Source organism: Notamacropus eugenii, chromosome 1 (assembly GCF_028372415.1).
Source record: "Notamacropus eugenii isolate mMacEug1 chromosome 1, mMacEug1.pri_v2, whole genome shotgun sequence".
NCBI lineage: Eukaryota > Metazoa > Chordata > Mammalia > Diprotodontia > Macropodidae > Notamacropus > Notamacropus eugenii.
This window is the reverse complement of record NC_092872.1, coordinates 672,089,197-672,115,579: the sequence shown is the minus strand read 5'-3', so window position 1 is coordinate 672,115,579 and position 26,383 is coordinate 672,089,197. Positions and strand designations below refer to the sequence as shown.

Genomic DNA, 26,383 nt, shown 5'->3' with positions numbered 1-26,383 from the left:
TATTCCATTAGTTTATTAGTGATGTATGAGTCCAGATGACCTATAATAATTGATAATCTTATTAACAAATCTGACAATTTTTGAAACTGCTTACCTTATACTTCCCAAATGCTTTAAATAAATATTGTCAACACTTTTTTTTGGAGGGGGGAGTAAAACAGCATTGATATGTCATAAAGATTAAACAAAATATATACATCATCAGAGTTAACAATCACAGTTTATATTACTTACCAGCTCATGGTGTGGCTCTGTCTCCTTCCTTAAAGGTGGATCAAATTTTACTTGTCCAACTATTAAAAAGAAAAAAAAGTTTGTTAAAAAAAATTCTTAAGAGTAAGTGTATTGAAATGTTACTGAGTGACAAAAGATGCCAAATTTCTGCCACTGTACTAATGGCCTAATGGTAAAAAAAAAAAACAAAAAAATAAAAAGTTTCTTATAAAGGAGGAGAAGAGAGATGCAGGAAGGAATGAGGTAGGAGATACTAAACTTAACCAGCATTTCTGTAGACATTAAAAATTTCCTTTCCAGTCCTGACAATTTTTTTTAAATGACAGAGAACAAAAGGACTCTTTAAAACTAGGATCTCATTTGCTGCTTCACCATAGCTGGGCCTTACAATTATCAATCCAATCAACATAATCACCTGAGACATCTTAATTCTGGTCAAAGTGCAAATGAGCAGCGTTCAAGTATTCAACTCAATTGAACCAACTTATTTAAGTGCCTAAGAAATATAAGGCACTGTGCTAGGCACTGGAGATTCAAAGAGAATCACAAAATAATCATGGCCCCTAAGGAGTTTATATTCCACCCATGAGATACAGCACATATAGAATGAGTACATCCAATACATACAGAATAGTTTCAAGAGAGCAGTGTATACTAGAAAGAAAACCAGCTCTGGAGTCTGAACACACTTGCAATTCTTATGACAATAGTAGTAGGGTTAAGCCACTGAAGTTCATGTCTGACCATGTCACCTCCATTCAATAAAATCCAGTGGCTCCTTAACACCTCTGTGAACAAACACAAAATGCTCTGTTTGATATTCAAAGTCTTTCATAAGCTAGCCCTCTCCTATCTTTCCAGTCTTCTTATACCTTACCCTTGACACATGTACTCTTTGGTACAGTGACAAGATCTCCTGGACGTTACAGGAACAACACACTTGATTTTCTGCATTTTTTCTGGTTGTCATTGTGTCTGGAATGATCTCCATCCTCACCTTTGCCCACTGATTTCTTTGGCTTCCTTTCAGTACCAACTAAAAATCTCACCTTTTACTAAAAACTTTCCCTAATTCCTCTCAAATCTAGTGAATTTCATCTTTAAATTATTTCCTACTTATTTTGTATGTAGCAGCTTGCTTTGTATGTTTTTCTGCATGCTGTCTCTCCCATTAGAAGTCCCTTAAGTAAGCTCCCTGCCTTTTACATTTTTGCATATTCCTAGCGCTTAGTAAAGTGCCTGCCACACAGTAGGCATTTAATAAATGGTGGGCTGAGTGACCTTGGACACATCACTTAACCTAGAAGATCCTCAGTTTCCTCATCTGTAAAATGAAAAGGTTAGATTAGACAGACTTTCAAGTCCCTTTCATGCCTACATCTGTGATCCAGAGATGAGGATTCACAGAGGGGATAAGTGTGCGAATCTAGAATGGCTTCCCAAAATAGTAGCACCCTGGTGGCACTTCAAAGGAGTCTATCAAGTCTAGAAGATACAGGGCAAGAAGGCGATTACATTCCAGACAAGGGGAACAATCTGTGTGAAGACATGGAGGGACAAGATGGGCTACTGATAGGTTAAATGGTTCACCTGTTGTCACACTGTGTGGATGTATCAGAGGCTGAGTGAACCAGGTCTTCTTGATTCCACTGCAGGCTCTACTATATCTACTATGCTGCATCGTCTCTTATTCTGTAGCCAGACCAAGTATCAGCATTTCAACTTTAGAAATGAGGAAACAGGGACCCAGAGAAATGATCTGTGTAAGGTCACATTTGGTGAGGTTGTCTTCTTCCAAGCCTGCTGCACTTTCCAATAAACCAGAGTATCTCTCAAAGTAGCCTTTTCCCCTGGTCCCCCCCTCACCCTAGCTATTAATAACACCCACTTCTTCACGTTAATTTGTATTGATTTATCTGTATATATATTATATCCTCTATCCTATAGTATATAATGCAGTACTATTTTGCTTTCATCTTTGTGTTCCAAACAGCTGGCACAGCGCCTTGCATGTGCACAGTAGGATGTAACAAGAAGTTTACTGAAGGATAGGACTTGGTACCTCCCCAGTCTAGTAGTGGAGAGAACACACGAATGCTAGATAATATAGATTTAATAAATGCATGCTGACTGACCAAAGAACATATAGTACAAAACAGAGTACAAGTACATAGGAACACTTATTCCTATGCACACACACATATAGTCACACACATATGTATATATGTATTATAAAAGCTCAGTGGAAGGAAATATCACTAGTTGGATAGACAGGGGTGTATTGAAATCTTTGTGAAGGATGTAGAATTCAAGCTAGGTCCTGAAATATGAGAGACTGCAAAGGGCAGGAATGAGGGAGGGGCTGGAAAGGGCCATTCCAGAAGTATCAGAGTACAAGAACAGAGAGGGAATAGGTACTTGTTAATAAGAGGTATTTATTTGTCTTATTTGGCTTATGGTTGTCAAGTTAGGCCAGAAAGATAGGTTACAGTCAGACTGTGGATAAAGAGCTGAATTTTGTTTTTTTGAGTAGGAGAGTTATAAAGTTAGATGTACACATTAGGAAGATTAATCTGGAAGTGACTAAAACAATCAATAAACATTTATTAAAGCCACACACAGAGTAGTTTCCTTTTGGATTTGTCTTCCCCTTTTAGACTATAATCTCCTTGAGGACAGGGACAATCTTTTACATATTTGAGTTACATGTCTTTGTAAGATTTACAAATGACTAGACAGTGGGGTAAGGGAGAGTCAAGAGGTGAGACTATAATACCAAGGTTATGAACTAGAGTGGCTACAGGAATGGTGATACTCTCAACAGAAATAGCGAAGTTTGAGAGAGGCATGGGTTTGGAGGGAAAGATGAGTTGTTTTGGATATAAAGAATTTGAGATATTAATAGGATGCTAAGTTTGAAATGCTGACTTTTCAATTGGTGATGTGGAATGGAACTCAGAAAAAATAGTGGAGAAACAGTGGAAATGCCCATCTAAATATGTCAACCTATGAATCATCTACATATGGATGATAATAAATTCATGGGAACTGAGGAACAAGAAAGGAGTTGTTAGAAACAAATGAGATAAATATGTAAAGTGCTTTGCAAACTTAGAACACTATTTAAACATAGCTATTATTATCACTGTTCTAGATATGAGGGTGCTGAGAGATGGTGGTACCAGTAACATGAATAGGGAGTCAGGAAGAACAGTAAATTTTGGGGGAAAAGAGAACTAATTTAGTTTTGATCACGATGAATATAAGGTGCTGGTTTGACCACCTGAGGGAGTGATTTCTATTAAGTAACATAACTGAATGCTTTAATAGTCCTTTAAAACATTCAAGACATCAGGATAGAAGTGAGGACATAAGTATAAAACATTACAGCCTTTAAGACAAAATTAAACAAACATGTCATTTAAACCCTATTGTTTACAAGTCAAAATTAATACACTGGATAAGTGTGAGGATACCTTCCAATACATTATTCAGGGATATTTCATAGATATAGTATTCCCACTACCAATACAAAAAAATTATCCCTTTGTAATTAAGTACTTGTTCAGAGATGCTATTCCCCAAAAAATTATCATGATACAGCCAACTAGGTATTAATCTAGGAAGGTTGTTGGAATCTAGGAAGGTTGGTACTCATAAAAGAGACGTTCTCTTCTCCTTTTTTACTGCTTCACTTGATAATTTTATCACCTCTCACAGATTTATTATTTCTTTGTTGGTGATTCTCCGATTTACCTATCCTGCCTTAATCTCTCTGCTGACTTCCCATCTCATATCTCCAACTGCCTTTTAGGATGTCCAGTAGACATCTTACACTCAACATATCCAAAACCAAACTCATTCTTTCCTCCCAAATCCTCCCCACCTCTTACCTTCCTGATCATTGTAGAGGGCAATACCATTTTCCTAGGCTCTCAGGCTTGGAAGCCTAGGCACTATCCCCAACTCCTCCCAAACTTTCACCCTCCATACCCAATCCGTTGCTTTCACCTTCGCAGTATATCTAGATTATGCTCCCTTCTCTCCTCTGACACTGCCAACACTCTGGTACAGATGCTCATTATCTCATGCCTGGACTACTCCAAAAGCCTGCTAGTGTGCCTGCTTGCCTGCCTCAAGTCTCTTTCCACTCCAATAGAGCCTCCATTCAGTCACCAAAATGATTTTCCTAACGTGGAGGTCCAAACTCATTATGTCCCAAATCAATAAACTTTAGTGTCTCCCTCTCACCTCCAGGATGAAATATAAAATCCTGTTTGACACTCTGGTTCAAAGCTAGTTCCAGTTCACTGTATCCAAAGAAGTTATCTATGGGCTTTTGTTCCAACTCTATATTATAGTCTTGACAAGAGGCGATTTTCATTCCTTTGGGTTTTCCTGGATGACTAGTTAGATTGAACTCTTATGAGTGATAATGGATTCCATTTAGGCAGTTCCGCATTATTTCAGGGTTTGAAGGAATCAGCACAATGTTGTGAACAAGCAAGAGCATCTGTAGAACCTCATCATCAATAGCAAAGTTTCTTAACTATTTTTGTTTCATAAATCCCTTTGGCAGATTGGTGAAAGATAGGGACTGTTTCTCAGAATGTTTATAAATGCATAAAAGAAAATACATGGCATTACAAATGAAATCAATTTTATTGAAACAGTTATCAAAATATTAAAAAGACAAGTTCATAGAACCTGGATTCACTCTAGTTTTTTGGAGGTAATGGTATTCCATGTCTCAATGCCATACAGCAATGCCAGAAAACTATTAGTACTGAAAAGATGTTTTTGTCAGATGCTTGAGGTCAGGTCAAAGAGCTATGCAATTTCTCAAAAGCAATCCAGCCCACTCCCTTCTTACTGTTCAGCTATGAACCTAACTTATTGCTGAACCAGACAGAAATATTGCTGGACAAACTCTATAGAATTTCCATCTAAAGGCAGGTTGAAATTTGGACAACGGATAGTCTTATTCCACTAATATAAGAATGGACAACACAACAAACTCTTTTGTATAATTATATATCTCTTCTGGGAAAATCTGCAATATTCTGTGACTTGATGCCACCAGCAATCTCAAGCATCTCAGAGGAATGATCAACCAGAAGGAATCCCTCTTTGACCTGGATCCTATGCTGGACAGCCCCTAGTGCTCAGTGGAATATTTTTGGCAGGCACGCATTTCCCTGTCTCATACTTCACCCTAATGTTTATTATCAAAGGGCAATTGACTAGGGTTGTTTCCATCATATCTTGAACGAAAGAGAGATGACTTTTTCCTCAGCTATGCACTTAAGTCAACAAAAATGAGAGTGTAATTTAATTTTCAAGGTCTTATCAAATATTTCAAAGAATTTCTCTACCACTTTTTATCTTAAGAAACTAATGTTGTATAGGCTGCAATCATTTCCATGGTGGTCTCTTTGCAAATACTTATCGTTCATATTGCATGCAAATACTTATCATTCATATTGCAATGAACAACGACCAAACAAATTCACGAAATAATGGTTCTTGTTACTTCTGGACAACAAAACCTATTTTGCCACCTCCTTTCTTTGTCTCTCCAAGGAGTACTTGTGAGCCATCCTTCTAGCATGACAGAACCTGCTGGATCTTAAATTCTGCTGGAATAGCCTTTAAGAACTCCATAATGTGATGAGGTAATAATGTGATGAGGTAATGTTCTTCAGCAAAGAGCACAAAATTTAAAGTATAGGAACGAAAGAATGACCAGGAAGAAATGTGTTTTCTACCAAGGGCATAACTACAACATCTTTTAAAAGGATTGGACTAGCTCCAAATGACTATGACCAATCAATAAACATTTACTGAACAACTATCATGTGCTAAGTGATGGGATCCTATGAACTATGTTAGATCCTAAAAGGCAGTGTGACCCTGGTCCAGTCCCATAACCCCTCAGTGCTCTAAACAACTCTTTTGGACACCAAGTTGCCTTCTTACCTTGGTAGCTCCACAGATTCAGAACTTGAAGGGATCTTAAGTCATCTGATCTAAACCCCTCATTGTACTGAGGGGGAAGCTGAGGCCCAGGGAGGCAAAATGATTGGTCCTAAGGCAATACAGGTTAAGTGGCAGAACCAGTATTTACATTCAGGTCCTGTGACTTCCAGCTCAACGCTACCTCTATGGCAGGCTAAGTTAAGAGTATACGTTGAGAAGTTTGGAAACTTGGATTTTAAATTCAATTCTGTTTCTAATTTATTAGGAAATCTCTAAGACTTTTCATGGTTCAGTTTTTTGACAAACAGTAACAACAGGATTATTAGAACTAAATAGAATAATAAATGAGGAAATGCTCTGAAAAGTTAATAAGTCAGTCAGTCAATCAATATGTATTCAGCACCTACCATGTGCTAGGTAGTACGCTAAATCTTGGGAATATAAAGAAAGGCAAAAGATAATCCCTGATCTCAAGGAGGTCAGACTAATTAGTTCAGACAAGTGGAGGAACAGCAGAAACAAGCAATTTTTAAGTGCCCACTCTGTCAGGGACTTTACACAAATATTACTTCATTTCAGTTAACGGCAGAGACAACATGCACACAACTCTGTACAAGCAAGCTCTGTGTTAGAAAAATAGGAAATAATCAACAAAGGAAAGGCTCTAGCACTCAGAGGAATCAGGAAAGACTGCAAAAGGTGAGATTTCAGCTGGGACTTGAACGAAATCAGGAAAGCAGGGGAACAGAAATGAGGTAGGAGAAAATTCCAGGCAGGGGGTCAGAGAAAATGCCTGAAGTTAAAAGGCAGAATGCCTTGTGCAAGGAACATCAAAGAGGCAGCCAGTGTCACTGGATCACAGGATACATGGTGGTATAAAGTGTAAGAAGACTGGAAAGATAGGGAGGGAATCAAGAGATGAATCTCTCCTCAGTAAAGTGCGGTGACTCCCTATCACTTCCAGGATCAAATATAAAATTCCCTGGTGTTGAAAAGCCAGAGAATTTTGTATTTGATTCTGGAAGTGATAAGGAGTCACCGCACTTCACTGAGGAGAGAGGTGATATGGTCAGACCTTAGCTTTAGGAATGTCACTTTTGAGTGGGGAAAGGACTGGTGCAGACAGAGACTTGAGGAAGGTAGATCCACTAGCAGGCTATTGCAATAGCGTAGACCTGAGGTGATGGGGACCTGCATCAGAATGACAGTAGTGTCAAGAGAGATTGAAAGATATATTTGAGAGATGCTGCAAAAGGAAATAGATTAGATATAGAGATGGGGGAATGGAAGTCTACACAAATGAAAAGTATAACAAGGGCAACAATTATTAATACTATGGCTACTGTTGAAAGCTATCACTGTCAAGGGATGATTTCAAGTCATGATATAGATAGGAATCAGTAGTAGATACTCTAGTAAGAAAAAGCTTTTGACTCCCTAATCCCCCTGCCAAAAACACAAGACAACACCTAGGAGAGCTGTAATGAAGTAAAACATTTGAAAAGTTTTACTTAAGTTGATTAGAATGCAAACTCCTTGATTATAATAACTATCAATGACTTCATCTTTGTATCCTGGATGTCCTAATTATAATTACTGCTTAATATTTGTGAAAATAAATGAAATGAACTTAAGTATCAGTATTTTGAAAAATGCTTTATGCTCAGTGGGAAAAAATTGTATTATATTAAAGTAGTATTAATTGTGTAATATATGCTTACAGTTTATCTCAGAGCGTGTCTTTTCTTCTCTCACATTTCTACTTGTTGAATGAATTCTGTGAGGTACAACAACCAGAGGCTAGGAAAGAGAAAAAAATGAACAAAAGCAGAGCTTTTGATAATAAGAGATATAGACTAGTCCATGCATTTTCCTATTTTTGGAATAAATTCTTCATTTTAAGTGAAAACAGAAATAAAATAATATAGCACTTTTGTGACTATTAAACTCCCCCCTCCCCCATTTATGGAACTGGAAACACAAAAATCACAATTCACAGTACTTACGTGGCCTAAATGATCACTTGCTTTGAAGTAGAAAGTGATATTTTTAAGGTTTTTAAACATCAATATTAAAATAGATACCATAATGTATTTTGCATATATGTATGTGTGTGATTAAATACTTCCTCTAAAGAACAGAAAAACTAAACACTCATTTACGGATCTCTTAGTATTGGATTCAAGAAGATACTCATTTACAAATTTTTTTTCTGAGAACAGGCTACAACGTAAGAATTGCAGTGGGAATGTCATATAATGGAGAATAATAATTCATGCCGTTTTTATAGCATAGAATTTACAAAGAACTTTATCTGCATTATTTCATTTTATCTTTAAGGCAACCTTGTGCTATTATTTTCATTTTAAAGATGTGGAAGCTAAGGTCCAATGAGTCAAAAGTAACAAAGTCGATAAGTACTGGAGCTAGGATGAGAACCCAGGACTTCTTGATTCTGAAGCCGGTATCACAACCCCAAGCAATTTTCTAACAGTATACTACTGCTCATTTTCTCCTCTATTATCCATACTAGAACTCCTACCACATTGGTTTTCAATGATCATAACAATCCTCTGCTTAAGAATGTTCAATGGTTCCCCATTGCCTAAGGGATTAAAGAGCAAAGTCCTTCCCCAAACCCAAACTTGTTCCAATCTACCTTTTCTTCTTTTCCTCATAATCTGTGGAATCCTGCTGAAGTACACTGTTTACATTCACTGTTACTGAACTCATCCCACTCTTCTTACTTCTATACATTTGCTTACATCATCCCCTATACTTGGAATTCAGCTCCACATTCTCTTTCCTCCTATATATCCCAGTTAAAATCCTAAACACCCACCCAAGGCCCATATCAAAATGCCGTCTCCACCATAAAGCTTCTTTCATCACTCCCCCCTGCTCAAATTTCTTACTGAATTTCTTTGTATTTATGCTATTTCAATCAAAAGGAAGCAAGTGTTTGTTAAGGATCTACTATGTATCTGGCAGTATAGTGAGGGTGGTGATACAAACCACAAGGAGGATGTTACATTGTACTGGTTGGAAAGGACATATTTACAGATAAATAAAGGATACATACAGAATGAATAGTACTTTTTTTTTTTGGTGGCGTTAACAACAAGAGGAATCAGTATAGGCCTCCTGAAGGAAGTAGCAGTTGAGTTTTGCTTTGAAATGAGCTAGGTAGGTAGCTAGAGGTGAGCAGGAGTTGGAAGTGAGCAGGGAGATCATTTCAGGCAAAGGAAGAAGCTTGTACACAGGGAGAGCCTAAAGACAGAATGCCTTGTACAAGGAGCATCATGCAAGTTAGTTTGGCTAGAAAAGAGATTGCGAATAAATCCTGAATTATAATATTTGTGAATATTTACCATCTTCTATAATAAGATCTATAACCTCCCTTTCAGCTCTAAATGTATGATCCTACGATTCCATGAAACTTGACAACTGCTCAAGTTCAACATGGAACTCCCCATGGTTACATAATAAAAGGAAAACAGACAATTTATCAGAGGACATAGAACTTGCAACTTATCAATTGGGGGAAAAAGTTCAACCTCTGAGGAATTGAAGAAATAAAATTTTAAAGAGCTCAAATAGCACATACAATCACCAAACAAAACTGGCAATGGCAGTGATCTCATCTGTAAAAAAAAAATTACAGTATCTACTTCCCATGGTTGTAAGGATCGAAGGAGAAAATAACTGTAAAGTGCTTTCCACAGAATCTGTAAGTGCTAGGTGAATATTATTATTATTATTGAATTACCAAAGGGATAACTGTACAGAATTATAAAAAATAATAAAATTCAAAGGGTGTCACAAAGGGTCAAGAATATGAGAGGAAAGTGGTGGGACTATAATCAATTTGTATTATAAAAGAATTATTAAAACTATCTGGTTTTAGTTAATCAAAAAGAAACATAGATCAGTGAAATAGATTAGAAAAGAAGCATAATTATTCAGGAATCTATGTGTGTTTCATAAACTTAAGCAAACTATTAGGGAAACAATTCTTTATTCAAACAGAGCTTGAGAAAACTGGATGGATTTAGACAGTATTTTGTACTAAAAGTGCTATAATTTCCAAATACATGATATAAAAAATTACATCTCAAAGAATTTGATAAAAGGGGATGGAAGATTATATTTATTGTACATGACTATGGATAAGGAAGCACTTATAATCAGCTGTGGGATAGAGAATATGATAAAAGACAAGAAAGGATGACAATTAATTTATATTATAGTCTATTATTTAAAAGAATCTAATACTTGTGCTTTGGCATAAATAAAATCAATGGACCTAGAATATACAGTCATAAAAAAATCTTTGGACTAAGCATCTCTAACAAGAGTGTTAAAAATCAAAATAACTAGAGAAACACTTATTAACAAATCTCTAAGGTATCACCGATCCAATCAAAATAGTAAAGATGGTAAAAGAAAAATTAAATATTGGTGAAACTATGGGAAAACAATTAAGCCAATTCACTTTTCACTGAGCTATCCAACCATTACGGAAAGTGATTTGAATTATGTAAGAAAATGTAAAAAATTTTCATATCCTTTGACTCGGGGAGTCCACTGCTGGGATTATGCAAGAAAGTTTTTCAATGAAGCAAAGACCCATCAGTACCAAAATATTTACAGTAGAGTGATCTGAAATAGCAGACCCTTGGAAACAACATGGCAAATTAAACTGACTTCCTTTTTTGACATAATTACTAAAACTAGCATAGATGAGGGGAATGATACGGATGTAGTTTACAGTACATTTTACCAAAGCTTTGGATAATGCGTCTCATACAATTCTAGTGGAGAACACTGAGAATAGACAGTAATGCAAAGATATTAATTCAGAACTGGTTAGATGACCAGACTCAAAGAAAAGCTGTTAATGTTTAATGTCAATGTGACATAAGGTCTCCGGTGGAATATTTCAAAGATACTCAAGCTTGGTCCTGTGATGTTTAACATCTTTATCAAAGCCTTGGATAAAGGTATAGATGTTATGCTCACCAAATTGCAGATGACACCAAGCTCAGTAGAGAGCAAAGGTTGAACATCAAGATGAGTCCAATAAGATAATATTTTATAGGGATGAATGGAAAGTCTTGCGCTGGGGAACAAAAAAATCAGCTACACAAGTATAAGATGGGGGAGGCATGGATAGATGGTGGCTGTTCTGAAAAACAGCTCTGTTAAAAGGGATGCATAACCCTTAGGAATAGGAATGTGAAAGTCTCATTATAATCTGCCCTTTTCTTGTCAGACGTCATCTGGCAATTAGTGTTTACAACTGGATGACATGGTTTAAAGACCTGATAAGATGGAGAGCGACCAGGATGGTGAAGTGACTTTAGTTCATGTCACATGAAGATCAGTTGAAAGAAGTGGGATTAGCCTGGAGAAGAGTCTGGGGAAAGGCGGAAGCATCATAATTCTCTTCAGATATCTGAAGGGTTGTTATGTGGAGGAGGGATTAGACTTGTCCCATTTGGCTCCAGAGGGTGGAACCAAGAGCAATGGGTACAAGGTGCAAAGAGTCCAATTCAGGTTTAATTTCATGCAAAACTCTCAACTATCCCAAGTGGAATAGGGTGCTCTGGAGAGATATTAAATTCCCTGTATTTGGAGATTTTTAAGCAGAGACTGCATGATTATGTTAAGTGAGAGTCATAGAATAGAATAGATGGACACTAGATGGACACAGAATAGTGGTAGTATGTGCCAGTCACTATCCCAGGAGCTGAAGACAAAAAAAGATAATGCAACAGTTCTTCCTCAAGGAGCTTATATTTCACTGGAGGAGACAACATGTTTATATAAAAATGTACAAACTATAAGGTCATTTGGTGGCAGGTGAGACAGAAGGAGGGATAGGAGGAAGTGGATCAGGAAAGATTTTCTATAGAAATTGGTACTTAAGATGAATTTGGAAAGAAAATAATTTAAGTCAGAGATGAAATAAGTGCAATCCAGTCACGGGTAACAGAAAGTACAAGGGGAGAGTTGGAAATGGAATTTCTTATTTGAGGAACAGATAGAAAGCCAGTCTGGCTGGGCCACAGAGCATGAGAGGAGGGGTAATATAATATAACATAATATGTAAGGTTGGAATCAGTTTTCAGCTTAGGATTTGAAAAGTTTTTGAAAGCTAAACAGAGAAGCTAAAATTTGATCCTAGAAATAATAGGGAACCACTGGAATTTACCAAACAGGGGACTGAAATGGTCAGCCCTGAACCTCAGTAAAAATACTTTGGCAGCTGTTTGGAGGAAAGAATGGGAAGTGTAAAATTTTGAGACAAATTAATTCATTATTTCAACTTTGAGGTAAGAAGTAAAGAAAGCATGAACTTGAGTGGTGATCACAGGCACTTAGAGAAGACAGATGCAAGAGTTACTGTGGATCTTCCCCAAGGACTGAGAAAGGGCAGAACTGATGGGGACAGAACCTCTTTCTGCTGTACCCTCTCCTGCCTAAGCTCCAGGGACCTCTCATTTGGCCTTCCTGCTACTGTTATGTCCTGCCAGATCTCCAGCCTCCTTTGGAAAAAGGAATAGAGCCTTCCACTCAATGATTAACATTCACTCCTGGTCATACTTTATACATCCAAGATCCTAAATACTTTTAGGTCACCATCCAAACCCAAGAGACTGCTCTCTCCATCTCTCCACTCTATCACTTATCCTCCACCTCTCCTGGACTACTGGTTCCTTGCTGGCTGCCTAGAAACATATTCTTGTCTCCTCCATCTTCAAAAATTTTTCATTTGATCGTTCTCCTCCTGGGCAACTATCTTCCTATATCTCTTCTGTCTTTTGTGGCCAAATTTCTTGAAAAGGTGCTCTACAATAAATAGATACTTCCTTTTTTCTCTCTCTTAAGTCCCTACAATATAGCATCTTACCTTACCATTTCACCAAAACTGCTCCCTCCAAAGTTACCAAGGATCTCCTAATTGCTAAATCCAATGATCTCCTAATTGTTAAATTTTCTCAATCCTCGTCCTTTTTGACTTCTCTGTAGTTCTTGACACTGTTATCTCATTGATATTCTCTTCTCTCTCGGGTTTTCAGGACACTACTTTCTCCTGGTTCTCCTATTTATAAAACCTGCTCCTCAGTCTTGTGGCTGAAAATGGGAAGATGGAAGCCTTTTTGCAAAAGAAAGGGGTAAAGTCTATTTCCAAGTCTGGCAGGGGAACATGTTATTCAGCTCCTTTTTTTAAAGTGAGGATTTCTAATTTGCTTCCTTCATGCAAATCATTATGTTATCAAAAAAATAATGATTCTACAGGATCATCATGGACTTAGAAAGAAATCTCACTGGTAAACAAATCTAACTATCTCATTTTATAGCTGAGAAAACGGAAGTTCATTAAGGTTAAGAGACTTGTCCAAAGGAAGTAACTGGTAGTAAAACCAAGATTTGAACTCCAGACCTCTGAGTCTAAATTAGTGCTTTTTAACCTTTTTTGCATTGATTTTCAATATGCTTCCTCTTAGAGAAGCACTCTTAATGGTTTAGCAAGCATTCCCTAAGAGTAATTTATTTAGACTTAATCCTACAACTGATGAGATCTTTTTATTCACTGCTTAATCTCTAGAGTTCCTTGATAATTTCAGCATAATTTTGAATAAGCATATAAAATATTACCTACCAATAAACAAATATCTGAGTTGATTATAACTATGAATTACATATTTGAATAAACATTTAAAAATGCCAACAGTTTTTAATGGAGAAAAAATATATACCTTCCCTTTTGGGGAGAGGTGGGTTGGGAAAGAGTTAAAGAAAACTGGCTGTAGAGTGGAACAGTCTTACCTCAGGATCATCATCATCAAAATCATGGTAAGTGGTATGATCTGGATTATTCACTTTGTCCAAAAGCTCAATAGCCAAAGATCGGGTTAAAGGTTGTGTGACAAAGGGGTGCTATGAGATAAGAGGAAACAGGAAATAAAGTACATTAAAAAGGTAACTGGAAGACTTTTAACTTAAAGACAGAAATATTCAGAAAACAAAGTACCTGCAGTAACTTTTCAGCTGTTGGTCTTTTTTTTGGATTTTTGGTAAGTGCCATTTTCACAAAATGATGAAAACTATTTGACCTAATAAATTAAACAATAACATTATGAGTATTTATAGTTAAGTCACTTAAACATTTAAGTGAATATCAAGAAAATACTTACCATTTCATTTTGTCCTTTAGCTTTGGTGGCTGAAAGTTGCTTTTTGTCATTAAGAACAATGCTCTAAAATCAATAATAAATTGTTAGCCAATTATTTTAATTATTTTTAGTAAATTTCACATTGTTAAATGAATTTTTTAGTTATGATTATTTGCAATTTAGGAAGGCCAAGATTAGAGAAATTATCCGTGGATTATAAATACTTTTGCAAAATTCTCATTTAAGCATATGATTTTATATAAAAATGTACGTCCCCTCTTTTTTTAAAAAATTAAATGTAACTAACCTCATTGGATGCAAATCAAACATAGGGGGCTGAAGTTCTGCGAGCTCTATCGCAGTTATCCCCACTGCCCACAGGTCACACAGCTGGTTGTATCCACCTTTCCTTTCAACTGCAGCTACTTCAGGAGCCATCCTGAGGAATATATCACAGTAAATGTTTATTTCATGTTTTCTCCACAGATAAAAAAAACACCTCGGATGTTTAGAAGAAATCTTTTTCCCCTCAAGTTTGATATACTTTTGTTTTATAGATCCAATTTCTATACACCCAAGATACCCTGATATGTCCCAAATCTTTTTAAAGATTTTTTTCCTCTGCTTTCTTTGCTCTAGTATTTTCCTCTGATGCTGTCTAAACTGGTTGGCTTAGACAATGGCGTCCTAGGACTGAGCTCTGATGATCACTCAATCTGAATGATGCCCAAATTGTGGTCTTACTAAGTAAGTTTAAAGAAAAATTTACCCATGCTAGCATCATTTTTTCTTAACCATTCTACTTAGTAGCAAATAAGAAATTTCTGAAAAGCTTACAAATATTATAAAAATTAATGCATCTTCTTTAAAAAAATTATTTGGAAGAATTAAATTGTCATCAAATTTTACATGGTTTCTTGACCTAAATTAGAATGTTTGTTCCTTTTAAATTTGATACAACTTTGTTCTAATTACAGGTCTATCAAATTTGTTTTGCATGACTACATATACATATATCTGTATATGTAGAGTATTTTTTTCTTGTCTTCTTAATGGGGGGTTTAGGGGAGAGATAATTTGCAACTGAAAAGAAAACTGAATAAAAAATTTATCCAATCAAATAAAATATTTAGGTACTGTTCTTTACAGATATAAAAAAATGCTCGAAGTCAACAATTTTAGAAAGAAAAATACTGAGATCTCCATTCCTCCAACTTTTACATTCCAAATTGGCATTTTAAATAGTCTTAAATGGTCTTACAACAGTCACTGAAATAATTTAATTTTAAGGATCTTTGGAAACCATGCTTCCCCTACACATATTTCTCCTACTTGCATGATGCTATACTATATCATACTATTTGTATAATGCCAGAAAGTCCACTATCAGAATTTCACTCTTTTCTACTTTGGAGGGACCAAAACTCCCTAATAAAATCTAGTGGCAAAAGCACTAATAAAGCGTGTCATTCTAGTATTTCCAGAAGATCTGTCAGTACAAAGTAGATGCTAAACAAATGATTGTTGACTGACTGACCTGGATATGAGGCTAATACTTGAAGCTATTTTAAAAGACCAAAAGATTCTAAACACAAATACTCTAGGAGGGAAATAATTTTAAAACCAAAACAACTAACAACTTGATAAGAAATTCTTGTCCAAAAGGCAGACATGATGGAGACAAGAGGGGAGGAAGGGTGGGAGAACAGTAATGCTTGGTATGGAGAAGGAAACTAAAAGCGAAAGTTTCTAAGACTGACAAAAACAAACCTATTAATTTATAATTCTGTCTGAAATTAATCCAATTAATTGATACAGATTTATGAACGTGTCTGTGATTTAAACTATGTAGTTGCTTCAGCTGCGTCTGACTCTTTGTGACACCAATGCGGGTTTTCTTGGCAAAGATACTAGAGTAGTTTTCCACCTTCTTCTCCAGTTCATTTTATAGATGAGGAACTGACGCAAACAGGGTTAAGTGACTTGCCTGGAGTCACAAAACTAGCAAGTGTCTGAGGCAAGATTTGAATTCAGGAAGATAAGTATTCCTGATTTCAAGCCTAGTACTTTATCTACTGTGCCACCTAGCTGTCTTAATTTAAATTAGAGCAAAGTTTAATTTTGTAAATTTTAATTTGACCTAGCTGGATTATTTTAATAGTAAAAATTTAAAAAGGTTCTTGTTTAGTGAAAGAAACATTATCTCCTTTGTCAATAGAAAAAGGTTTTTAAGAAGGAACACTAAAAACAATGAAATATCTTACTATAATTTAATAGGTCCAGACAAGAATAAAAGAGGTTTGGACTAAATATTCTCAACTCCCTCCCAATTCTAAATCCTATCACTAATTAAATTTAACAAGTGCATTCACTTTATGTGTTTTAGTATTAGTGCATTCCTGAAGCCAGGCGGACCTTAGACAGTGTCATAAAATTAGTCTAAGAAATAAGCATCAAGCAGCATTTATTGTGCTGCCAGTCTCTGTAGGATTACTATCCCTTGGAACACAAACACAAGAATGGAAAAGTCTTTAATTTATTATTTAAGTGGAGAGATAGAACACAAGAATTTATCATACCCCCCAATAATCATAATGTATTAAAGACCAAAAGATGATGACAATAGCTATGGGACCTTACAAAACAGTACCTCCTTTAAACTTTACAAGATCCATATGAGGTCAGCACTCCAGTTATTACCTTAATTTTATAGATGATAAAAGGGTCTTAAACAGATGAAGCTAGTTGCCCATAATCCTATGATTAGTGAGTATCTGAGTGGACACTCGACCTTGAATCTCTCTTGACCCCAAGTCCAATGCTACTCTGATTGCCCCACTTGGCTTCTCTGAGGTGTGCAGACACTAAGTCCTACAAGACCTTAGAGGAGAGAAGATGGCAGGAAGGAGTAATGGCCCTGGAAATGGTTTCTGGCAGAGATGGGACCTAAAATGGGGAACCTTACAAAAAGGGTGAGGTTTAAGCAGAATACATAAGTCAGGGTAACAGGGAATGGAAAAGGAGAGAGTTCTTTAAAGGAAGGCCCAGAGGAAGGAATGCATTGCTGAGATAAATGAGCAGACTACTTTTGCTAAAGAGGATAGTTCTTAGATGAGAACAGTGGAGGATAAAGGCTGGAAAGACAAATGTGGATCAAATTCTTTAAAGCAATGCAAAGGAAATTCGGATTTATTTCAGCAGAAAATAGGATGTCATTCAGAAGAAATAGGGTATAGTGGAAAGAAGTTGAGATAGAGAGATTAGTTGGATTATTGTGATAGTGATCAAATAGGTGTGATGTGACCAGGACCCAGAGTTAACTAGTAATACACATGGAATTAGAAAGGAAATACAAGATGAGAAATTATCATTATGGAGTTTTGCTGAAATACTTCCAGTGACAGAAACATTTTCCTATAGTTCTATCTTATAAATTAATAAAACTCCAATGTTTGCATTTGTCAATTGTAGGCAGTATTTCTGTCATATCACTAACACAGTATTTCTGCCTCATATGCTTTAAAAAAAAAAAGAAGATGAAAGTCACACTTGTTTTTTTCTCTCTTGATTTAACTATCTTATTGATCTGTTCCTAGAAATTCTAGATATCTAGTTTATTTTTTTCCTGATCCAGCAGGAAAATGTTTTGTAAAACAAACTCAAATATAACTTTAATATTCAAATTCAATGAAGACAAAATTACCAATATGGTGTGCCAATGAAAGACTTCCGTTTGGCAATTGTAGCTGTTATCTGTGCAGACACTCCAAAATCAGCTATTTTAAAAAGCAGGAGAAAAATTATTAATAAAAAGGAACTATTTTTACAATGAAAAAATTTTAAATCTAAAAGCAAAAAAAAAATCTTAAAGCGTATTTTGAAATCAAACAAACAGAAACCTACTAGAAAGGCTAAAGGGTTATTTATGATTTGTGCTATTTAAGCAAATATTTAAGTAAAGAAAATATCAAATTTATACCTAATAAAGATTCTGTCATCTAATCCTAAATGAATTAAATTTCTATGGAGGCTGACTTCAATATAATATCAAAGGAAATTCCACATATGTAAGGAAAAAAGTTGGGAGATTTGTCATACGTTGTATTATTTCATTAGATTATTACTAGGAAAAGTAAAAATTAAAATATTCCAAATTAAGGGATCAAAGAATCCTGGAAACACAGGGGTCTTAAAAAGTTATATATGACCCCTTTTTCCTATTCTTCCCTAGCTTTAGGCAGAACCAAAAAAGTCACCAGGGACACACGTCAATCCATTTTATAAAATAAGATGTCCAAGGAGAATAGAAAATCTCACATTATAACTCATTACTATTATTAGGCATTATATAAGATTTTACTTTTCAGACTATAATCTCGAGTTCTAGATCACTACTGGATTATTTCTATATAGAGCAGGACTGAACCAAAATTACATGTAACATTTTGCCATGACCCACCAGGTCCAGCACTACTCATATAAATTAGAATCATATTAAAAAGTGTTCATAACTAATCACAACAATAAATATATTTACAGACCAATTACGATGAGCTGGCTAAATATCTCATCATTTTCTATGTCCTATTTGTACTTGTAAGTACATATACATCTTATCTATAATAAAGATATCTGATTTACTAATGATATAATTTTTAAATCATGTAGTTATTATATTGAGAAATTATTCCTTGTCAGAGGATTGTAGATGGTGGTATTTGGGTTGTTAACTCCCTTATATAACTACAGTTTGAACAAATGAAAGTCATGAAATAACTATCTTAGAAGAATTTTTAAACTAAGTCAATACAATCAATGTGCAAATAATTTTCCTATATAGGCTGAATCCCTAATCCAGCAACATGGCGTAGTGAATCAGGAAGACCTGACAGAGGTGGGATCCAATAAATCCTTCCTCAGACACTTACTAACTGCATCTGTGGGCAAATTCCTCAATCTTTTGGTGTCTCAGTTTCTTAATCTGTAAAATGAAGGGCTGGACATGATGTCAGCTAGGGTCCTTTTCAGATCTAATTCTACAAAATAAATCTTAACTATCTGCAGAGTAACTAATGTACCTTTTGGCATCATGCTCTACACACATCTCAATATCAGCACTTCACATATATGTGTGTACAAATATATAAAAACCTTTATACTTTTCAAAGCATTTTCACATATAATATCTAAATGGATCCTCATAACAATCTGGAAAGGAAGGTGAGGTGAAAGTACATACATCTGAAAGATGAATGAAGTTGATTTGCCTGTGTCCAAAAAACCCATACATCTCAGTACTCTTTCACTATATCATCCCATATATTTTTATTTCTATCACTTTTCTTAAATTCTTAAGTTTGAATAGAAGTTTAACAACTTTTTTCTCATACCAAACATTAGTATATTTGATGTAGAAGGTGAAATTAGTTGTTTGAAACTTAGTAAAAGCAGAAGAGGTCTAAAAATAATCCACTTCTCCTCCTCTCACATATTTACTGACTGTTATAAAGACTAAAGAATTTTCACAGTAGAAAATTACTGTAATTAAATTAGCAAAACACTATCACCTATGAGACATAGAAACAGCATCATTATTAGTTAAAATGGGATTTTACTAACTTCACTAATATTAAAAACTGTTTTACCTGTTAAAAAAATCTAATCTTACATGAAAACCATTATGTTTTAATATAGAATCTATAAATGTACAATATTTCAAATTACTTACCTAATTTCACATGGCCATTATCTGTTAATAGAATATTTGCTCCCTTCAAAGTGAGAAAATATTAGTTAAAATTATGCAACTTATATTCACATTAATTTACAAATGTACTAATGGTTAAAAATTTTTTAATTATTTGAAATGCTGACACGTAACAGTCACGGAAAAAAGTTTGTATTTTTAATTACACAGAACTCATTAATCTAATAATTAGTAAGTTTATAGCCAAATTTACCATTTCTTTTCCATGTGGTCTCATTACTTTAAGAGAGATTTTACTTTCTTCAGCACTTTAAAAAAACTGATTAGTATATGTTAATATTCAAGTGCTTTATTAATCTTTGGATACTGCCATTTTTCTATTAATAAAATTCTTCTACTAATAAGTTGCCAGAACAGAATTTGAATCCCTCATAACTTGAAATCACCTTCCTGCTTAGACCCAAATAAAATGCATCTACTTGATGGAGCCTCAGCTAGAAGACACCTTAAGCAACAGGCATCAAACAAGGGCACATCACTAGACTTCCTGGAATGATTCTCTAGCACCTGTGTGACTATGGTTACTTGTCCTGAATTCAGCGAGGATGAAGAATACTATTGTTTTTTATTTTTCAAAGCATGCTAATGAGACATTTTATGGGATTTACATAAAACTTGTTAGTAGTAAGGACAGAAAAGAGTTAGAGATAGGAGGAGAGAATAAAAACAATAGAAAAGGAAGATTCTCTAACAGGATTCTTTCCAGTTGAGGGTCCATCCATCAGTATCAGTAGAGACCTAAGAATCCCATTCAATTCAAAATAGTTTATTAAGCACTTACTATATCACAGGCCCTCTGTCAGGCTTAGGGAAAAGGAAAAAGCAAGAAAGAGAAAAGGAAAAGACACCAAGAAAATAGTAAGAGAGAAAACCCCCCACAAATGTTGAGGGGAAAAGATGTGTCAGGAGGTAGTATGCCAGTAGAAATTCTCAGAGAAGTCATAGAATAGCAGTCAGGCTACAGGCTACCCAAATGCACGGTGATTTAAAAACAGTTTGTCATTTATCAGGTCAATTGAAAACCATTGGAAAATGGTCATTTGGTTAGTCCTCAAATTACTTATTTTGATGCCCTATTAACATTACTTCACTAATGTATAAAAAGCTTTCTTGAATGTAAAGATATGAAAGTTTTAGGAAGACCTAATTTTAAGAAAGACCTAAGAATCTTAGAGACTATGGAACAAAACTAACTTAGAGACTATGCACCAGAAGAAAGTATAGATAAATTCAACTGGAGCACCATTATTAATTATCTGCTTAAGTGCTAGATGTCACTCATACAAAATGTTTTTACCAGCAACAACATTTTATTTCCAATGACAAAACAGGAAAATAAAGACAACTCTGCATAACAACAGTTTTATCAAAAGAAAAAAAACTTGAGGACTGAAAGAAAATTATAATGAAACATATATACCTTTATATCTCTGTGCATTTTTCCTTTACTGTGTAGATAATATAATCCCTGAAAATTTAAAGAAAAAGAGATATCAGAAAGCAAATCTTATACTCAGAATGCAAGAGTACTATACTTATAATGCTAAAAATTTAGGTAAAATCTATAATTTGCTCTTCTGGATTTGCTTTAAAATAAAAGGCAGAATCAAAGAAATGATAATTCAAATATCAAGAATACTAACAAAATATTCACATAGTAGACAGAGATATAATAACCAAGTGAGCAAATTCTGAAAATAGTTTAGAAACATAACATATAGTACTGATATATCATTTCCCACTGGGGTAACTCAAGTTTCTTACTTGAATGTCAAAGAAGGGTAGGGTAAACACAGTATGTATAATAACAGAAACACTGTCTGAAGGGACCTAAAGAGTGTAGTTCTAGTTACAACTGAATTTTTAAATTTTCATTTGAAAAATAAAGTCTCCCTCACAAGGGACACATCCAAGGGTACCATTCAATTATACTATTCAAAAAGTACAATGTTTAACTGGCATTTTGTTAAGATGCTAAACCCCAACCATAGAGTCAGATAAATCAGATTCTACTCATTTTTGTACAAAAAGACAAGAGTTCTTTAAAAATCAACATTTCAACTACCTGTAGTGTTTCTCTGCTAACATATGCAATCTGCTGTTCTGACAGAGGTCCAGTCACTGAAATGGGGGAAAAAAGTGTCAAAGTCTTACAAGCTTCAATCCATAAACAATGAAATCATAAATGACAGTCACCTATCTTTCCAAGATTCCCAGTTTTAAAATTTACTGATAAGGTGGTTTTTTCCCCGCTTTTTCCAGTTTGCCTCATACCAAGAAGGGAATTGGAGGAGTCTTTAATCAATTTAATTTAGCATTTACAGCAAATGAGAAGTAGCTATAAAATAATATACATTATTCCTTGAAGTGAATGAATAAATGATAAAGCTGGTCTGCAAAGCAAATACCAATTTGCAAAAGCATCCAACATCTACCTAAACTGCAAAACATTACAAAATTTTGAGAGAAGTTACTTATATTACTTCAGTCCAGTGAAAGAAAACTGTCTACTCCATTTAATCCATTAAGAGTAGGAGAGGATTTATAGGCTTAAAAACAAATTATATTAATTTCTGTGGATTTGAACCACCCAGATATGAAGCTTTGAAAATGGGCCCTTTGACGTACTAGGTAGAGGGAAATGCTCAGCATTTTTGATATGACAGAATTTTTGCTGGTCTAACACCTGCTCATGCTAGGTCAAAATGTCAATATTTCTTGACATTTTGGACCAGCAATGACACTAATTAAATATTCTGATACACTCTGGCAAATATTACAAAACACACTTTAGTAAAGACCACAATTTAGGCGAAGAGATTTATTGAAGGGCACATTTTACTGAAAATAGTAATATAGATGCTAGCAAATCTTCTGATTTGGTTCTTCAGGCTCTTGACTATCTAGCATCCCTGTCTTCCTCTCACCTTTATTTCTAACTGTTCCTCTCACATGTTCTCTGACTCAGTCAGGTATTTTCACAGGTACCATACTTAACTCAACGTGGTTTTTTTGTACATGCTGTTCCCAATATACCCTGTCTTCTCTCTGCCTTTCCAAATATTAACTTTGAGTCAAAGCCTAATTTAAGCTGCACCCCTCCACAAAGCCTTCTAAGAATAATTTGGTGACATGATACCAAGTCCATCTTGTCATTTTCTTATTTCATTTATTTTCAGGGTAAATTCATAAGCTACTATGCCCATGTATTGCCTACTATGTACAATTATTGTGACGTCTGGAAGATACAGAGGCAAATAAGAAATGCGTTCAGCCTATGGTTGTAGGAGAGAAAATAAGACAAGTACACAAAGAACTATAATATAAAACAGAAACACAATAAATATATGAAAGGTGCTAAGTAGTATGAGAAATTCTAGGAATTAATCACTTCTATTTTGAGGGGGTTGTGGAAGACTTCCTGAAACATAGGATATTTTATCTGAGTTGGGTCTTAAAGGATAGATAGGGTTTCAAGAGACAGATGATACAAAGTGTGTGTATATCTGTGCACGTAGAATCAGTTAAATACAGATGCAGCATGAGCAAAAGAGACAGGACAGTATGGGACACATTTATAAAACAGTGACTACTTGAATTTGACTATAATGTAGAGTACTTATATAAAGCTGACCAAGTGGGTTGTAGGGCCTTGAATGTTAAGTCAACAGGGGATGAATGAACTTCATTCTATATAGGCAACCAAGAGTCCCTTAATATCTTTGAGTAGAGTGACATGATCATATCTATGCATTAAGAATACTTAAAGCAGGAGTGTAGATCATTTGGACGAAGACAAAATGGCAAGATATGCGTTGGTGGTGAGGTGGGGTTTTAGAATAGTGAGGGAAGTACTCTAAACACCAAGGTGAAAAGTAAGGCAGGCCTGAACTGGTATGTCAGTATAAATGAGAGGTACTTTTGAGATTAAAAGGGCAAAGCTTGATAATGCATTTGGGGGAAAGCCTATGAGAGGAAGAACCAAAGATGACAGATTTTTAGCCAATGATTAGGAGAACAGTTACTAATAAAAGAAATACGGGAAGATATTCAGGGGAAGTAGGGTAAATTTCATTTTGGACATGCTGTGCTGAAGATACTAGTAGGACATCCTCCAGGTGCAGATTACAGTACAAAAGGATGGAAAGAAAGATCCCGTTTCCTGCCTAGTTGCACAGTTTCCTAAATACATCATTATCCACAGCCACCTTCCCCTTCTTGGAATAATCACTGATGATGATACTTTTATTTATACAATATTTTACAAAGTACAAAGTTATTTTTTCATGACAGCCCTGGACAGTTAGGTAATATGAGCATTATTATTCACACTGTACAGATGTGGAAACTGAGACTCAAGGAGGTGAAATAGTTTGTTAAAGGTTAGATAGTAAGTGGAGGAGCTAGGACTGAAACTCAAGTTTTCTGAGTCCCAGTGCTTTCTATTACACCATACCACCTGTCAAGGTGGTAATTAACCTGCCCCTGCCAAAATCAGAGGCAGAGACAATCCCATAAACTTTGTCTGTTGAATAGATGTCCTCCCTTTGAAGCCAGGACAGAATTCTCCTGCAGAGGAGGAAGACAATAAATTCTCAGAATCCCATTATCTGTTCAGATTCTCTGAAATTCTATGTGGCATGACAATCTAGAGCTTTGGATTTGCTGTACCCTATTATAAAGGATCTATACTGTTCATCTATAAACTGTTCACATATGTTTAAATATTAACCTATGGGAGTAACATAAGGCAACTTTTTCTTTCCAAATTATTTTCATCTCAATGACACTGTGAATAAAAGTCTATTCTCTTTTTATAAAAATACAAATTCTGACTTACCATGATAAATGTCCTGTAAAGAACCACCTCCACAAAACTCCATGCAAATCCATAGTTTATCTCGCCTATCAATAAAAAAGGATGCATTTATAATTTTCCCATGGTTACATTTATCTATGTAAGTTAGCAGATATCTTAATCATATTATAATAAAATGTAATCTATATTAAAAATTTCATTTAATCTCTGGGAGTTAATGACTTACATATAATAATGTATCTTTAACTCAAGAAAATAATTTTACTATGGTTAAATCAATTTTTAAAAGGGGAAAAAAGGCTGAAACACTTTAGATATAAAAAGCCAAATCAAAATATTTTCTTGTCTTCTACAATCACCTTAATGTGCTATCTTTGACTTAATATTGACCTAGGAAGAAATATTTGGAGTAATTATGATAGGCTCTCATTAGCTTCTCTAAGAAAATGGAGATCCCCCTTTCATTATTGAAAATTTAAATACACTCTACTTACCCATTTGTCTGATAGTAAACAATTATTTTCAAAGCATGTCAAATACTTCAAGATTCTAAAATAAATATTCCTGCGAAAGCATTATTGTAAGGTTATAGTTTGGGCCCATTGCAGCTTTAGAAGACAATCTGTAATCTTCAACCAAGGAAGGAGCATCCTAATCAACAATATTACAGATCTTTGAAATACTGGAGTGACCATCATTGTAAGGAAGACATGAATAATGGCGATGAAAAAGTCTGCCATCTGGGAGCAAAACCATTAAGTAAGAAGGCAGAAAAGGAAAAAAATGGCTTCACCTGGTAGACTTAAACTAAAATAATAATCCAGCAACACTCAAAATACCTCTCAGAAACAGTGCTGTTTAAAATTTTACTATTTGGTTGCCTCTAAGCAAAATATTTAAGCTCAGTTCTATTCTTACCCAAAGTCAGGGCAAGAGTATAATAGAAAATTTATTAGGAAAGATTTACTCAAGAACTATAGCACATACATATGCAGAACATATCCTTTTTTGAATAAGGTCATCAAAAAGAGCTAGATAGTTCCATAAAGTACTATGCTAGAATTCTTAAGTTTGCACTTCAGGAAACCAATGCCACGGTAAGTTATTAGTAGTTTGATGATTTCTAGCCTAGAACTTGTTCCAACACATAATGCATTACTTTGCTTTGCTGCCATCACCTCTAGGTAATATCAATTAACTTTTCCTCATTTTTAACACTAACAAACATAAAACACAAATGTTCAAAACAAAGAACAAAAATGAGGAGTACAAACAAAAGGGTGAATTTCTGTCATATGCAATTTATTTCTGTGTCTCCTAAAATTCCATTTTTTATTGATCTGTTTTTCTCTTATATATCACCCCCCCATAAGAAGCCTCCCTTGTAAACCTATATATATA

The 26,383-nt window shown here is 35.0% G+C and overlaps 1 protein-coding gene across 5 annotated transcripts in view; it reads right to left on the bottom strand.

Annotated features, from left to right (window-relative positions):
• The window catches only part of MAP4K3 (mitogen-activated protein kinase kinase kinase kinase 3), a 191,158-nt gene that overhangs the window by 66,787 nt on the left and 97,988 nt on the right, over positions 1-26,383 (bottom strand). For all 5 annotated transcript variants that reach the window (XM_072635804.1, XM_072635807.1, XM_072635806.1 and 2 more), the window contains 11 exons: positions 25,004-25,068; positions 22,229-22,284; positions 21,584-21,631; positions 20,125-20,167; positions 18,100-18,172; positions 14,704-14,835; positions 14,418-14,480; positions 14,255-14,336; positions 14,050-14,160; positions 7,935-8,013; positions 235-293 (listed from right to left, as the gene is read on the bottom strand). In XM_072635804.1, coding sequence (XP_072491905.1) covers positions 235-293; positions 7,935-8,013; positions 14,050-14,160; positions 14,255-14,336; positions 14,418-14,480; positions 14,704-14,835; positions 18,100-18,172; positions 20,125-20,167; positions 21,584-21,631; positions 22,229-22,284; positions 25,004-25,068 — 811 coding nt within the window. The remainder of the gene's footprint in view (positions 1-234; positions 294-7,934; positions 8,014-14,049; positions 14,161-14,254; positions 14,337-14,417; positions 14,481-14,703; positions 14,836-18,099; positions 18,173-20,124; positions 20,168-21,583; positions 21,632-22,228; positions 22,285-25,003; positions 25,069-26,383) is intronic.